At 42.8% G+C, this 17938-nt stretch overlaps 1 protein-coding gene across 8 annotated transcripts in view; it reads right to left on the bottom strand.

Annotated features, from left to right (window-relative positions):
• IGSF5 (immunoglobulin superfamily member 5) overlaps nt 1–17938 on the bottom strand; it is a 34360-nt gene that overhangs the window by 14742 nt on the left and 1680 nt on the right. For 2 of the 8 annotated variants that reach the window (XM_064471980.1, XM_064472008.1), the window contains 4 exons: nt 16386–16522; nt 7746–8066; nt 6407–6715; nt 12–143 (listed from right to left, as the gene is read on the bottom strand). In XM_064471980.1, the coding sequence (XP_064328050.1) occupies nt 12–143; nt 6407–6715; nt 7746–8066; nt 16386–16443 (820 nt within the window). In that variant the 5' untranslated portion in view covers nt 16444–16522. Of the gene's footprint in view, nt 1–11; nt 144–6406; nt 6716–7745; nt 8067–16385; nt 16584–17938 lie in introns of all 8 variants that reach the window. The other 6 variants (XM_064471961.1, XM_064471990.1, XM_064472017.1 and 3 more) reach the window with 3 other exon arrangements.

Raw genomic sequence — 17938 nt, 5'->3', positions numbered from 1 at the left:
AGTCCACTTACCTCTCTTCTTTAGGCAGCAGCAGCGTACAACAACCACAATAATAATGATCAGAAGAATGATACCAACAAATGAAAGCACAACTGCAAGTACAATAACCCACGTGCTTCTGGTGTCTTCACTGTAATCATTTTCTGTTAAATTAAATGGAGAAACATTGTACTATCAGAGTCTCAAAACACCCTTTTCAGTATATTTACCTTTTCTGTGAGAAGCTATTAACCACTTGTCAATTATTTAACAAGGAGCCTGTGTTTTCCAACTCACGGACTCTGTATTTATGGATGCTACCCAAGAATTTAAAAATGTTTCCAAATGCAAATTCTTTACTGCCATATTAACTTTTCCCACAGCTACGTTTCTGAAAAACAGAAGGTTGCAATCTTCCAACCTAAACCTTATTTTGTAGATATGCTGGGCCTCCCACTATTCTTTGGAGATATTTGGATTTGGGGAGAGAGGTTAAGATTCAATTTAGATGTCTATACTGCAGGCATTAAGTGTCTTGCCTAGCTGCTCTTGTCAGTGGAGAGAAAATAGGTATTTTGGGTTACAATTCATTTCGCCAAATGTGTATGTGTCCCTTTGGATAAGATTAACAGCTCTGAAGGAGTGTCATTTTCTCCCCACAGACCACAGCGATAGTCTTAGGTGACTAGTACAGATGGAGATCTCTTGCCTGTAGATATGATTTTCTGATGAATCTCATCTTGGGATTTGTCTCACGGATTTCAGCAGGTGTTTGATTTTGGGACATATTTGGTAGGGCATCTGTTATCCACTTAAAGAGCAGCAAAGAGCAAAACCTGTAAACAGTAGCAGTGTTTGGAAATATGCAGCTACTAACCAATCTTCTGTCACTCCAGTCTTCAAAAGGGCAAGAAGGAGGACCTGGGAAAATATAGGCCAGTCAGCCTCACCTCTGTCCCTGGAAAGGTGATGGAGCAGTTCACCCTGGAGGTCATCTCCAGGCATGTAGAGGACAGAAGGTTATCAGAAATAGTCAACATGGATTCACCAAGGGGAGATCATGTTTGATCAAGATGATAGCCTTCTACAATGGCATGACTGACAGGGTCGACAAAGGGAGAGCAGTTGATGTTGTCTATCCCGACCTCAGTAAGGCATTTGACACTGTCTCCCACAGCATCCTCACAGGCAAGCTAAGGAAATGTGGGTTGGATGAGTGGACAGTGAGGTGGATTGAGAACTGGCTGAGCAGCAGAGCTCAGAGGGTCGTGGTCAATGGGGCAGAGTCTGGATGGAGGCCTGTCACTAGTGGTGTTCCCCAGGGGTCTGTGCTGGGTCCAGTCCTGGTCAACATATTCATCAATGACCTGGATGAAGGGATAGAGTGTAACCTCAGCAAGTTCGCTGGTGACACCAAGCTGGGAGGAGTGGCTGATACACCAGAAGGCTGTGCAGCCATCCAGTGAGATCTGGACAGGCTGGAGAGCTGGGCTGAGGGGAACCTCATGAAATTCAGCAAGGGCAAGTGCAAGGTCCTGCACCTGGGGAGGAACATCCCCATGCACCAGTACAGGCTGGGGGCTGAACTACTGCAAAGTGGTTCTGCTGAGAAGGACCTGGGAGTGCTGGTGGACAACAAGCTGACCGTGAGCCAATAATGTGCCCTTGTGGCCAAGAAGGCCAACAGTATCCTGGGGTGCATGAAAAGGAGTGTGGCCAGCAGGTCAAAAGAGGTTATCCTCCCCCTCTACTCTGCCCTAGTGAGACCACATTAGGAGTGCTGTGCTCAGTTTTGTGCCCCCCAGTTTAAGAAGGATGTGGAGCTGCCTGAGCAAGTCCAGCAGAGAGCTACAAAGATGATCAGGGGACTGGAGTACCTCTCTTCCGAGGAACGGCTGAGAGACCTGGGTTTGTTTAGCCTGGAGAAGAGAAGACTGGGGGGGGGGATCTTGTAAATACCCATAAATATCTAAAGGGTGGGTGTCAGGACGATGGGACTAGGCTCTTTTCAATAGTGTCCAACGACAGGACAAGGGGCAATTGACACAAGTTGGAACACAGGAAGTTCCACCTCAATATGAGAAAAAACTTCTTTCCTGTGAGGGTGCCAGAGCAGGGGCACAGGCTGCCCAGGGAGGCTGTGGAGTCTCCTTCCCTGGAGACATTCAAAACCCACCTGGACGCGTTCCTGTGCCCCCTGCTGTGGGTGCGCCTGCTCAAGCAGGGGGGTTGGACAAGATGATGTCCAGAGGTCCCTTCCAACCCCTACCACTCTGTGATTCTGTAACCAATCTTTACTACTGACATTCTCACCACATTAACTTATTTCTTTGTCTTTGCTGGAATCTATGGAGTTAAATGAGGTGACTTCAAGATAATTCAGTATCTTGCTGAAATCAGTTGCTACAACCAAACAGTTTTCCTACAAAGCTCCCACGTGCATAGAATTTTAAATATACCCTGTATGTCTCACGCAGCTGGATGCACAAGGAAGATGTCAGTTCTGATTGTCACATCATCTTTCCCTTTGGTTTTAACCAAACTTTTCAGAAGCATCTCTAATTTGGCTACCCTTTGAAAAGCAGCCCCAAAGTAATTTTGGCAGCCATTTAGAAACAAACTGCCAATCCAGATTACAGGTGTGAGACACGTCCAAACTCGACAAAACCCATTCTGTTGCATTGGGTTTATGATTGTCATTTCCCCATTAGAGATCCCAGTTAACGACTGTCTGGCCGCATTTAGCTGACAGCCTCTGGAAAAGGTACCACAGCAATGTAGGTGACAGGTAGCTGTGCAGTGTCAGGGCTATGCCCCTGATGTGTGAACCAGAGTATCTGCTGGTTTAGCTCTGGCAGAGAATAAAGAAATAAATCCTTTCTATCTACAAATTTACTTGGGTGTGTGTTTGGGGTTTGGAGGTTTCAGACTGCAAAGATACAGGACCGGAGCCTCCTACAAAGCTTGAACCTCTGTTAGGGCTCTGTTTTTGCCAAAGCTTATGTCACTACGATTAAGCAATTTGTTCCAGTCTTCTCTAATCCTAATGCTCAATCAGCATGTTTTGAATTTCTTCTGACTATTAAAGTAAACAAGCTCTCAGCAACCTGCAAACTAGTGGTTATTCCTGTAGGCTGTAGTCAACAGTGATTACAACCGATAACTTGTTCATAATGGTTTTATCTAGAAGTACTGAAACAAATATCTATGTTTTATTGTATTTTGTTCAATAAAGCATGCCCCAGGGATTTCAATATGGCTAAAATATGAAAGACAGCTATTTAGCTACAGGGGAAATCTTAACCTTAGTGTGAAGGGAGGAGCTAAACACACCTGCACTGGCCCACACCTCCAGGCTGGCTGTCACACCAAGGTATTTCGCTCCCTGTCAGGTTCAGGTTACATGCCAAAAGAGGATCTACCGAGCTGAAGCAAGGAGGACAGGATATAACCTAAAAACTCCTGGCACTTCAGCATTGTAGTTTCTCCCCAGTTTTGGAGGATCCTGAAAGAAAATGGAACTGGGACCAGCGGGTATGAATGCAGGAGGTGCCAACCCAACACACAAGCAGGGGTGCAAGAGAGGGGCACTAAGGCATGAGGACATTAAATCCCTTTTAGCCCCATTAGTAAATCCACACCAAGTTACATGAGGCATTTAGTGCGGATGAAGCTGCTTCCTCAGTCTACAGGGCCCATCTTTTGCTGCTATCCTGACTCTGGCTCTTCTCAAAGCTGCTGAAAAATTTACTTGGGCAAAGTATCTGCAGAAAAGGGGGTTTTCTCTTGCACATACTGGTGATCAAGGAGAAATAAGAGACTGGGAAAAGCTGCACATTGCTTCTTGGACAGTTTGGAGCTTTCTGACTAACTTAAAAAGCAAAAGACGATCAGGCTCAGGGCAGATTCCCTATCTTCTGCTGGTCAAAGGCCACATGAGTCAACACTGATGCCAAAGAGAGCTTGGGCCTAGCTAAGAGACTCTACCACGGACCCCATTTCCCCTAACAGGCCTGTGAATGCATCTGCTGGGATAATTCCATAGGAGTTCCCACATCTGGGGCTCAGCCAAACACCACTGTGAGTGACATACATACCTCTGGGGGAGGAGTGACTGACATAAAAATGCATCACCTTGTACAGAAAGGTCTGAGGTTAAGACTGATCTAGAGGCACAGGAAGGTAGAACATTCATTAACCAGGAGATGGCTGGCTGAAGAGGGCTCAGATCTTTTGGTTGCAGTTCTTGTGAACAGACAGGTATTGCCTGTGAGGAACACGGAGGAATTCAATTCCTCAAGCCTTGAAGTGAAGGCTGAAACTGATATTACAGTAGTTTTGGGAAGGATTCCTTAGATGTTTGAAGCTAGTCATATTCTTTCCTGACAACAGCTACATAAGGCTGAGTCTGTATATGAAAAGTCAGACAAGCTCTGAGATTTCAAGCATGATATATGCATTATATATCTTCTTCTGCCATAAATGCCATGTGTAATAATTTAAAGACTTCATATTCTCACATCCTGACAAATTTTGAGTGTCTGCTGCTGCACAATGATTTTTCCAAAGAGAAATGAATGATGGCCCTATACAATCACTAATCATACACTAATTGTGCTTCATGACATCTGGTTTTCTCCTCTTCTGATTTACAATGAGTAGCTATGGAAACTGAGAGTGGATACCTCAGTACTTCACAAATGAGTAGGCAGGGGAATTTATTAATTTCCTCAGGGTAGTTCTATTTTGCTTAGTCAGTAATTAGGAGCAATCTGACTACAAAAAAAAAGTCACATTAAGAATGGTGAAATGACCTTTTTCAACTGCATGACAAAGTAAGTACTTCTGAAAAAGGCTTGCTAATAATGACTCACACTTAAAATACAGTTACTCAACCTCTTCAGTTGTTTATATGTTGAAACTACTATACCAAACCCCTCATCAATCCACTATAAGAATGTCTTTGTATGTTCTGAGTTCACCCATTACAGATGAAGAATCTGTTCATCAAGAGAAGCTGTCAGCATGATTATAGAAGTTCACAATGCTCACTGCATGATGAAAAGAAACATAGATTTGAGGCCCTACTCTGTACCGAAGGCAGCTGGGGATGACACTGCAAAAAAACTCCATATAACCTATGCATTTCCCATACCACTGGATAAGGCTAATAAAAGTGATGCCACTATAGGGTGGACTATGGCACCACACGTGGCAGTGTACCTGCATCCAGTGATAGTCCCGCTTGTTTTCTTCCACACCAGCAGTACAGAACAGATAAAATCACCTTTTTCCTGATAAATCTCTTAATATGGTGAATGTGTTAAATTGTGGAATTTATTTTCATAGGATGTCAGATTAGCAGCATTACAAAAAATGCTGGCAACATTGGTGAAAATATGTAGGGTTATCAAAGGTCTAACTGCTCTTGTGAGATTTGCTCAACATCCATGACTGGATTAAAGTGACCTTGAATTTCCTTAAATAAAAGGCAATAAAAAGCAACCAAATGCACTATCCAAAGAATCCCACATACGTTGCTGCAGGAGAAATTTTACCTTCCTCTAAGAAGTGAAAGAGACTATACCAGGCAGAGAAAAGCAGGCCCAATGGCTCTTTGATCTAAGTAGACTTTGGGATAAAGCCCATGGTACACAGCTTCTCTTGATGACCCGATTCTTGCTCCATAATGGGTGAATACACCATAAAGACATTTTTATAGTAGACTGATGATATGGTATATGGTATAGATGTTCCTACATATAAATGCTACCATCTGCAATTAGGTGCCAGCCTCAGTGCAGCCCTGGGGATGTTACCACTGTACTACAACAGCTCCATCACATCTGATCACAACTCAATTGGAGAACTTTCTGTTTGCCTCTGAAGTGCTAGTACAGAATCTGTTCTGGGTAGTGTGTGGAAACTGGGAGTAAAATCCAGGGTTTTTTTCCAAGTCAGTGGTAAAACTGGTATTGAATATTATGGAGAACAATTTCACCTGAGGGTTTGGTTCTGAGTAAATGAGGCCTAACAAGTTATGTTCATATGGCAGGCATGGCCTAATCAAAGATATTTAACATCTAAAGTTATTAGATGTTTACTTGGTCAAGGAGCAAAGGCCAATTTTCTTATCAGTGAATCCATAGGAGGAGTCAGTGGCAAGTGTAATGGTTCGTTTGTCTTGTTCAGTCCTAAGCTGGACTTTGTGGCTCATTAGACTGGTACCAGTCCTCTCACAGATGTGAATTTAACCCTACCTATGTATCAGGTTGTGACTATTGGGTCTTAATTCTATCACCTTTGCATATCCCATAGTATTTCATTTGCAAATAAAAGGCTTTTCAAAATAAAACAAAGCAAAACAAAACAAAAAGCACAGTTCTGAGAAAATAGTATAGGCAAAGTACAACAAACATTCACTTACCTATAGTAGAGTTGACAAAAATAACAGTTACAGTTGCATTCTGAGGGCTAGGGAGTGCTTCTATGTCAGCTAAACAGGTTAAAATCTCAGTGTCCACCGGAGTCAAAGTTAGGATGCTCAGGGCATTGTGGAGGTCATTAGATCCTTGACTTTGCTGGGTAACGTACCTCGACTTATCAATGAAAGAGTCATTTGTCATCCAGGTAATGTCTGGAGCTGGAGCCCATCCTAAGGCTTCACAAACAATTTCAACTGTTTTGTTGTCGTTTACTGTTAAGGTGCTATTTTTGATGCATAAAGATCCATTAACTGTAGGAGGCAAAAGATGTTTTGTTCTTTCAGAATATTTGGCTGCATCGCTTTCCTGCTGATGGTTTTAAATCTTATCTTGCCACCCAGAATTAGCTATGCCTTGAGAGATTAATTTTAAACCAATCATTATTAACACAGATATACCGTATGCATGATATTGCAACTTCACAGAATCATTGTCCAGTATGCCTAAAGCACAAGTCTGGGCTTTCAGTATCTTTCCAATAAAAATCAGGAAATTATACTTTTTACACATCCTGATATATTTCCAACTGAAGGACAACTTAATGAAATAACAGTGTTTCTCTCTAAATTGTAAGTATCCTTGGGTTTTATCAGGAAAGATTTATGAGTAGATGATTATTTGTTCTCATTTCATGAAGCACCTCTTTGACAAATGCATAGAATCTGGTGGTTAGATCTGGCTTTACTGGCTGCGCTCTGTCACTACTGATGCTTCAGAGAGGAGGAAGAGGTTTCATACACAGGGGCTTGATACACAGGAAATTTTTGTCCTTGGAAATGGCAGCTTGCAGCAGCAATCATATGAAGAGTATCACCTTGTGTCTCAAGGGCTTTACTTCTACATGCCATTAAATCAAACTCAAATAAGCTGGATACAGACTGATTCCTGAGCCAGAAATCAGGAGGGAGATCTGCCCTGAAGACAGCGGAAGGTTCATGCACAAAGGTATGCATATGGGGTAATCCAGGCTGTTTCTAGCCAAAAGATCATTTTTGAAAACTGCTGGTGGGCCTGATACAGCCTTCAGGTACTTTAATGTAATTCAATAAAGAATAAGAGATGCAGCAGGAAAAAACAAGGGCAGCTCAAACCTTTGTTAATGGCACTCTGAATGTGGCTCTGAAACCTGCTTTGATGGTAAAATTAAGACAAGGAGAACAGGAGGCAAAGGACGGTAAATGAGAGCACGTCCTGCTTTGCAGGGACAATCTGGGCAATCCATCAGAGGATTCCCTTAAGTGCAGTATAATAAAATAGCTTTCTATTGACGGCTATACGCACCTTGAACAGAAAGAAATGCAAAGCTGTTTTCACTAGCTTGCTGGATGCTGCATTCAATTTTTCCAGAGTCACTTAGTTTTGTGTTGTGGATGATGAGCTCTGAAGTAAACCCATTGCTGCTGGTATAATTCTGAGAGGTGAAGCGGTCTGATGTTTCAACAGCTCCTTGAGAATTGATGACTGTGAGGACAGGATTTCCATTGGACAGCCAAATGAGAATTACCCATCCTGCTGACACAGTGCAATTAAAGCGGGCTTCTGAACCAGCAAGGACTGTTGCATTAGTAGGGCCATTTATAATAAAGTAACAGAAGCCAAGACCTGGAAGGAAGAAGAAAAAACACAGTCTGTAAAGACATATATAACATGCCCACCAAAGGCCTTTGACTTGATTTTTACTGCCAGCAATTTAAGGCTAAAAAGCCAGGCACCCTTTTTCAAATAGTATTATTCACTAGGAGCACTAGGGTATTAAGCGTTCAGTCGTGTATGAGGAAATGCTGTTGATTCAGCTGAGCTGGCACTTCACCTCTGTGAGTCATCAATACCTGATACTGTCAGGAAAAGATTATTCTCTCATTTTCTATAATGCCTGTCAGTAAGTAATTGAAAGGCAGGTACGGTGAAGTGAAGTGAAAGTGCAGCTGAGTAACGTCAATCCCACAGCAATAAACAGTGGTCAGATGCTACATCGTTATTATGGATCCCCAGGCCAATTGTTACAAACCCAGGAAGTACAAGTGTATATAGATTAAAAGATCTTAACCAGTTCAGAGATGGAGATGTACAATCTAACCTTTCAGTTCCATCTTAGATTACATGGTTTTCTATAAAGATGCATTTGATTTTTGGTCTGTCCTCCTCCCACTCCAATATCACCTAACTTTCTCTTTTCAGTGATTCACTAAAAAGCGGACTTATCGTCTTGCTGAAAGAAGAAAGTTCCACTTTTAAATAGGAAAATACATAAGTTGACTAGAACTTAAATAAATAAACAAGTAGGTAACTGGTCCCTTTTCCATAAATCAGATTGCCACTGATTTTTTGCAGCACCAGCCTGTATCCTTCCATGCTCTTTCCCCTATTCATCTGCCTCTTCCCTTATTTCCCATCCATGTATCATATGCATCCTTTCCCACCTTCTCAGGCTTTCTGCTAGACAAAGCTGCTGTAATTCATGACTTTTTCTCTTTAAAAGGTAGTATGAATTTTGGCTACTATCTTTCAGAACTGAAAGCTCATTTCTAATGAAGGCATTCTATTTTCCTTCCCTCCTCAGCAGATGCAGGGCCTCCCGCTTCCCTCAGAGGAATGAATGTGCAGCTGTTGCCCAGGCAGATGGTAGATCCCCTGCGCGTGGGAAGGCAGAAGCACTCGCTTCTACCAAGCAGAAAGAGAAGGAAGGATGAAGGCAGAGACCTTTTTTTCAAAGCAGCAGCTGTGACTTCTGTCCCTGAAATAGCTAGGGGAAATGGGTGCTATTTTGAAGGCGGGCAAATCTTAATGTATTTCTCAGACACAGAGCATCATATACCCCAGTCTTCATGAGGGACAAAATGTCAAACTGTAAGAACAACCCAGATTGTTTGCTTGATCTTTTAGGTAACTGGACTTGAGAGAGCAGTTCTGTGTGAAATTAGGAACCTGCTTCTCTGGGTCTTTGTTCTTTGTGAATCCCTTTGGATTTTGACTCAGTTCAGCAGAGCATGCTATGTCCATGTGCAGTAGAGCAAAGGCAGAGGTACTATTGCAGTTCAAGGAGGAGTAGCTGACCAAATGGCCATAGAGTAATTAATGTTGGAAGTGACCTTGGGAGGTCTCCAATCCAGCCCTCCTGGTAAAGCAGGATCAGTTCTGAGGTTGGATCTGGTTGCTCACAGATTTATCCAGTCAGGGCTTGGAAACCTCCAAGGATGGTGACAGTACAGCTTCTCCGGGCAACCTGCTCCACCACTTGACTGTCCTCATGGGGAAAAAGCTTTTCCTTTTGTCCACTCCGAACCTCTTTTGTTTCAACATATGCTTGTTTTCTCCTGTCCTGTTACCATTCTCCACTGTGAGGAGCCTGGCTCCACTTTCTTGACAACCTCCTTGCAGGTACTGGCAGGCTGCCATTAGAGACCCTGCCACTGTCTCTTCTTCAGGCTGAACAAGCCCTGCTCTGTCAGCTGCTCCTCACAGGGGAAGTGCTCCAGCCAATTACTATCTTGGTGGCCCTCTGCTGAATTTGATCCAGTTTATCAATGTCTTCCCTCTATTGGGGACGCCAAAATGGTACACTCTCATAAGCCAGTCACTTTACTAAGTCAGTGCCACCCACAGCCCTGCTGGTTGCAGGTGAAGTGGAGGGGAAGGGAGACGACTGCCATCGCAGGCACTGCTGCCACCAGAGTTCATCTCAGGGGACTCCCGTGCTCTGCACACATCCCACCAGGCACAGCTCTTTCTCATCCCACACAGCTGCTCTCATCTCTTCACCTGCCTCTAAGTGCAGGTCTGCTTCCTTTTGGCCTAGTGTTTATCTGCACCTCACTGTGACAGAGTTGCTCTTTGATGAGGGCATTGAAAGGTTTCGGTGGCAAGGGACCTCAGGAAATCTCTAGCCCAACTCTTTGCTCCAAGCAGAGCTAGCTTTACAGTCAGGCCTTTTGCATAGGGCCTTGTCAAGTCAAATATTGAGTATCTCCAAGGATCAAGATTTTGCAAGCTCTCTGCAGACCAAGCAGTCCTGCCAGTGAAATATACCTCACCAGTGCATTTTTCATCACTTACTGCGAAACATTCACGCCGAGGGAGCACCAGGACTGCCAGTGCTACCCCTAATGATTCAGGCTGTAGTCTGTAGTCTGCATAATTACAACAATTAGATACTACAGTGCATAGCAGTCTAATTAAAACCTCGTGTCTGCAAATTTGGCCTGACCATAAGTGTTCAATTATTTTCCAGGAGAAAGAAAGTCTTAAATGGCCATTACTCCCTTGATAAAATTATTCAGGGCAAATAAGTAATTTTAAAAGGTTTAATTCAACCCAGGTTTTGTACATTTTATGTAGTTTATTCATTAATGGATTAATTATAAATTATTGAAAAATTCATTTTTTATTCAGTCAACACATGACATCAGGGAAGAATATTCTCTGTTGTTTCACACAAGAGATGCTTGATAGCTGCATAAATGGAAACAGAGCCCAATCTCAGTTATGCTGTTATAACCAGAGCCTCGGTGAGTGAACCTGGGGCATAGGGTCTGTAATCTCATTGCTCCAATGTCCACACCATTTTCTAATTCCCAGGTCACATTCAATCCTAGGCAGTGTATATCTAACCAGGTTTGTGCCAAGAATTGTTCTTATTATAAACAGCTCCTCTCTTTCCTCCCACCCGCCGCATGTATTTACAGACAAGAGCCTTTTCATTCTTTGTTTTGCAGGATTATACAAACCTAACTCTCCCTGGTTCTTTGTATGATTGACTCTGAGTTGTCTCGTGTTTACAAAAAACCTTTACAAAAATTTTCCACCTTCCTGGGTTATGTTGCCTCTGCCATGCACCTCATTCTCTAAAGTATATCTGTGTGTGAGCAATAAAACATTAAATGAAAAGCAAACTTCACTTCCACTGATAGATAATAAAGCCAGATAAGATACAGAAAGCATGTTTCTTTTCAACTTAAATGGTTCATTTTTTCCAGTAGCATTTATTCAAAGCTCTCTTCAGACTTTTTAAAGGTGAAACAAAATGCTTTAAAACATGACACCATCCCTGGAGGTATTTAAAAGATGTGTACACGTGGCACTTCTGGACATGGTTTAGGAGGCATGGTGGTGCTGGGTTGACAGTTGGACTTGTTGATCCTAGAGGTCTTTTCCAACCTTAATGATCCTATGTTTCTGTGATTCTGAGACAGCTTGAAGATGAACTCAGCAATCAAATCTACGTGCATACTTCAATATGTTGCTTTATAAACAGATAACCCACCACAATGCCTAAAAGCCATTTCCTTTCTTTTCTGTTTGTCACTTTCTGAATGTTAGGCATTGGCCACATGTCTGTGGGTGGCATCATTTACAGAGCTACAGGTTTTCTAATGAATGTGCGATAATGAAGTGCATTCTAGTGAGACCATCTGTCACATAATATGGCTCTCTTCCCTGAAATTCAACATCCAGTTGTCATGATTTCTATGCATAACTTTTATTACCAGGGTTGAGACACTGTCCTAAGCTCAAACCTCTCTTTGAAATATCTTTTTTTTCTTGAGTCATACTATAGCCAGCCTTTACAATACTACTCCCTGCACATCTATGATGTCTATAACATGTTAATGTGCTGAGTTTTTTGAGTTTTACACATTGTTTGAATTCTTTCTGACTGGTTGAAGTGGGCATAAACGGCTACCATGATGATAGACACAGCCATGAGGAAACTTCCTTAGAATTAACACCAAATGCATTTAGTTGCTCATGAAACAGGAGCTGCAGTACTTACCCGCACTGTTCCTCTTAATGTAAACTGATCTATGTGCATTTTTAATTTATTTCTGTGCCTGTGCAAACATTTTACTTTCTTAAGGAGCCGTGGTTTGCAATGGCTTTGAATAAATGATGTGACTTTCAGTACTCTGGTCACTGTTAATTCATCATTTGCTATGAGGTCATGTCTGTGAGTTCCATTATAGTCTTGAAATTTATCCCTAAACATGAATAATCAGTGATCATCAACTCTGAAAATACATGGCTAGTATTGCTTTTGTTTTCTACAGACAATCAGGACAGCATAGGCAGCTAGGTATGAGTTATTCCTTCATTTATATAGTACAATAATTTTTTATCAGTCCATAGGTATGGTAGGATCTACATCTTCTTCCACCAACAGTATCTGCTGGAGCAATAGATGGTCTTTCACTGACTTCTGTGAGCTAGGGAACAGGTCCATAAGCTCTCTATGTGGATCCTATGGGTGGCAGGAGGACTGAGGAGTGGGACATAGCTCAACCTTGGCTCCATTTAGATCTCAGTAAAGCCCCAGCACAACCAAAAAAGGAGCTCATGAGCCTTTCCACCTGCTGCCAAAACATTTTTGGTGGTTTTAACTTCTCCTCTTTATCTTTTTGCTTCTATTTTTTATCCTGCAATAGCACATGGCGTCCTGTACCAACTGTGCGTTCCATTGTCCAACCCATGTACAAACACTGATAAAGTAACTCATGTAAGGTCAAAGAGGACGTTCATGACAGAAATGGGATCTAAACCCGGTTACCAGTGCTTTAAGCCAGTGCTGTAAGTCCTTTTGCTGGGCTTTGCTTCTTGTACTAATAAGAAAATTTTAGTGCTGGTTTCATTTACATACTGCTTAAAAAATATCTTGCAGGTGGTTGCTTTTAGACAAATTAAGGCCTCAGGCTAGATTGTCATTGCACTTTACAGGAATTAGGTGTTCGGTTCTTAACAGCTGGTTTAACATTTGCTTCCCCACACACAACCAATGAGAAATCCCACCCAGGCAAATATCATCTTTGCAACAGGGAAATGTTAGGTTGTCTTCATGATATTGCATTACATTATTGCATTGATTTTTGAAGAACAAAGCTGAGTTAGGACACATTCTTTGAGGCAGGTCACTAAATGTTTATAAAGCGGTCACCAGTGGTAAAAGTTTGCTTACACTGATAAGTACTTTTGGTATTTCAGTTGCTCGGTCCTTTCCAACAGCATGCAGAGTATATACCAACTCCTTTATGAGCTGTTTATTCCCTCACACAAATTTGTTGCACATCACTGGGGGTTTTGAAGAAACAAAAATCTGTCTCATTCCCTGGATGACACCTGCACCAAGGGAAACTCATTTGCCAAAGAACCGCCTTTGCCCTTTGTCACTAATGTTTTTCTTCCCTGCATGAGCTAACTCTAAAGGACCACATTTTCATGCTGAAAGTTTTGGCAACAAGGACATCAATATGTGGCTACCTTCTTTTCTTTCCCCCCCATCATCTGCTGACTCTGTTTTTCCCTTTTCTAAGTGACCTATCCGGATGCAGTGCAGTGAAGGACAGGATGGACTTATCCTTTTGCTGTAATGATTCCTTTTTTTGCAGCCTTATTATCATATTTCAGAATAATCTCCCTCTCTATACCTATATCATCCTTCCATAAACCCTGCCTTTTTTCCTTCAGTTTTTGTGTGTAGTCTCTGTCTTCCTCCCTTCCTGCTCTGCTATTTCTGTTTGGATTTCTACATTTTTTGTAGCCTTCCAGTCTGTTTTAAATCCCTTTTCCTTTTCACTTTCTCTTTAGTCTCCCTTGGTTTCCTGCCTTCCCTGCCTCATTGCTGGCCCACTGCTCCAGCAACAGCTCTGCAATAAATTATTTTGGATTTGGTAGGATTCCTCTTCAGCAAATCTTGAGTTTATTTCAGAAATCAACAACCCTGAGGCTGAGCTTTTTGAAAATCAAAATATCCACCCACCTGCTTACAAACTTCTCCACAGCCCCCAAGTGTGTCTTTCCATCTCTTCTCTTACTCACTATTTGACAGCTGTCCCTTACAGCCCCTCTTGGCTCTGCCACTGGACTACTTCTCCTTTCCTCCTGCACTGCCTCTTTCCCCTAGTGGTGAGGGTCCCCAGGCTGGGAGCACCACAGCAGCAGCACCACCAGTATCCTGGCAGCAGGCTGGGACACCACACTGAATGTCGGCCGGGTGGTCTGCAATACTATTGCTGCCAAAGGGCACACTGTGCCCATCCACGGGGATGGATGCTCAAACTGGCTGTGCAGTGCAGCTTTCTCGACAGCCTAGCCACACCACCCAGCCTTGTGACTCCTGATACCCTGAGAGCAGCAGCACTTCTTTCAAGAGCAACACTGGACTCTCCACAATACACTTTTTCTCTCTGCTTTGGGGTGTGCTCCCATGGCTGCCCCATGCAGTGTGGGCAACACCTTCTACCCCAGGACAGCTTGCAGGTAGGGCAATAAAACACCCATTGCAGGGGTGCTTGACTAAAAGCTTTAGTGAAGGGTAATACAAATCATCTAAAATACGTAGCACTCTGCTCTGGATGCTTAGGAAGACAGTGCAAGAACCAGAACAAATAAAAATCGAGGCTTCCTTGCTATAACAACTCAGCATCCAAACCCAAGAGATCTAGGGACTTCTTGAGCCAATGATTGCATCTGCACCTATGGCTCTACCCTCAAAGATATTTGTTTCTAGCTTTTTTCAGCCTGTTTATAATGTGTCTCCCACATAGCTTTACTATTTAATTACATACTGTGAGGAAAAGTATATTCTTTGGTTTGCCGTAAACCTTCTTTCTGATAGTGTTACTGGTTGCCACTAGTTCTTTTTGTTTTGAGAAACTGTGAATGACAATTTCACCATTCACCTCCATATAGTAAATTATTTTAATAAATCTTTACTATTTCTTTTTTTTTTCACAAGTGGAAATATATCCCAGTGTAACAAAGGCCTCCTCATACCTTTAATCACCTCTGTCACACTTTATACCTTTCTCAGACCTAATGTGTCCTTTTTGAAATGGAAGGGCTAACAAAACATCCAGTATTCAAGATAATAAGCTTTCTGCAGATTTATATAATGCCAGGTTTCATTGTACTTCCCTTGCTGAAAACACCAAGTGGTGAAATTTTCTCTCTGTTTCAGCAATTTACTCTTTCCAAGATATCTATTCTTTTTCCCCACTAGACATTTTCAGTTAAGTGATGATCTGCATTGAATGTTTTCTCTCCTTTATTACTTACTCACTTGGCATCATGACATTTTCTGGCAAATCTTCCTAGTCTCTTTTTGGATTTGGCTGGCCTAAGTAATTCTGCACCACCTGCAAAGTCTGCCACCTCATAGTTCACTCCTCTTCACTAGGTTGTTTAAGAGCTTGTTGAATACCACACATCCATGTGCAGCTCCACTGGGAATACCACTCTGCTCAGAAAACTCAACATTTATTCCTGCACTGTGTTTGCTTTCACCAATTATTAAGCCATGACAATACCTTCCCTCTCATACCACTGCAGCTCCCTCCTTTCAGAACCTGTTAAAATCCCAGATAGACTGTAATAAAAAAAAAATCAGCTTTGTTTCCGTTACCCAACTAGTCACCTTATATTCACATTTTCTTTAAAGCTTTGCCACCAACATACCTTTTATCTGAATTCACTTTGAAACTCAGGTGTGTGAAATGTAAATTGGAGGCAAACCAGCAAAATGATAATTTGCACATATTTCTGGAAGAAAAATCAGCTGCTGACATTGAGTTCTCTATAGGTGCTCCCCTCAAAGGCAGTCCCAAACAGACAAGAGGAAGGTGAGCGCAAGGAGAGGGAGAAATAAGTGGGACATTCCTGCTCACTGGAAGTGGGAGAGTGGGAGAGGGCAGCCTCCCCATCTCCTTCCCACCTCATCCACTGCTCACATCTGCACACTGAAGCCCAATCTAAGCCATCAGATCTTCAGGCTTGAAATGCAAACTTAAACATTTCAAACAGTTTAAGTAATCCTCCCTCTGGGACTGACTGTTCAATCTGATATCACCAGTAACTGCCATTTACATGGCTTTAAAATTCATTCACACATTTTGTCCACAGTGGTTCATTTCACAGGTTATGAATATGTCCTACCTGGTAGCAAAGCAGTTAGGATGAGAGGAATTAAAATGAGTTTCTGGAACCTCTCCATTGCAGCATTCTCTCCTGGTCCCTAAGGCAGAAAGCCACCAGCGGTCACTGCATACTTGAGAAGAATCTGAAGGACAGAACTTATCAAAAAAACTCCATAATGAGCTGCTGCTTTGCGTCCTGTGATAAAATGTGAGTGACCTGTATTACCAACAAGGCGAGAAGATTAAATGAGGGAGGGTTTAGAAGGAGAGCAGTACCTTTTCTCAAAACAACTGTTTCAGAAGAAGTAGAGGAGCTTTCTTCAGCAGAGAAACATTACCCTACAGACCATGCGTCTCTCACATCCCTAGTCCCTCCTGGCTATTACACTACTGCTTCAAGATTGACTGTGTCAGGAGACCTTCATCTGCATCATTAATGTTAATCATGAGCAGCTGGGAAAAATAATTCTCTAAACTGCCCACAATGCCATGTGTATTGTGGGTGTGCCATCTATGCCGCCGCCAGCGGTGTCCTGGCAGACTAATGAACCCTGTGCTCCAACACTTACGGTTATGCAGGACAACTGCACAGGGCACCAGCAGCTCCCCTGGGGTCAGAGGGTAGCAGTGCTCCATACTGAGGGGTTGTTACCCCACCTCGGGAAAATGATGCCTCCCGCACCTGGCAGCCCGTGGGAGAGGAAGTGGGAATACATCCCAATCCATCACTACACCCAAAAAGTTTGTTTTGGTGTTTTCATGTGTGCTTTACTCAAAAACTAGGATTCCTATTCATACATTTCCAGGCAGAGCCTGGTACCATCATTGCTGCAGCAGTCCTGTCAGGCTCTTACTGTACAAGGGCCACTGTGCCCAGGAGGAATGGCTCCTGCCACCCTGGCCTCTCTGTCCCACCTGCCTTGGGGCAAGGATGAGAAATGCCAAATTGCCTCCCAGGTCCCCAGACTGAGCGCTCAGAAAGGCTGCCAGTGCAAAGGGGGTCCTCAGAACTATTTCTCTGAACCTGAGAGCACCTCTTACACCCCAAAATAAAACACCACGAGTTCTGCACCATGATCAGAGATAAGATACAGAGCTTGGGTAGGAGCCATCACCCTACTTCTGCTTTTTCTGCTTTTCCAGTGTTTGTGATTCACTTATGTGATATTATTCTCCTCCCCCTCAAAATATGTGGGAGAGAGTTTGACTGCACTACTTGGTTTACAAACTTCTCAGCTGAGAAATTGAAGCCTGCCTTCATGAAGGGGACATGGGCCAGAGGATGTGCTTTTGTGGCCAGCCCAAACTTTTGTCAGGAAACTTTTGAGTCCAGGGGTTTTCTTTATGGCAGCTCTATGCAATGCAATGCAGAAATAGTAGTATCACCACAAATACACCCTGAGTTTCCTGTAACAATCATTCTTTTTTAACAACCCTTTTGCTAAGACCAAAACCACACCAAGGTGCAAAACACGAAAGCCTTGACCCAGCTGTTTTGCTGCCCTTAAGCAAGCAGTTAATTTCACAGTTTTGTGTGAAGACCCTGCACTGATTCCCAGCAGGGCTTTTGTG

Source organism: Phalacrocorax carbo, chromosome 1 (assembly GCF_963921805.1).
Source record: "Phalacrocorax carbo chromosome 1, bPhaCar2.1, whole genome shotgun sequence".
Classification (NCBI taxonomy): Eukaryota; Metazoa; Chordata; class Aves; order Suliformes; family Phalacrocoracidae; genus Phalacrocorax; species Phalacrocorax carbo.
Note: the sequence above shows the minus strand (reverse complement) of the source record. Positions and strands in the feature narration are given on the sequence as shown.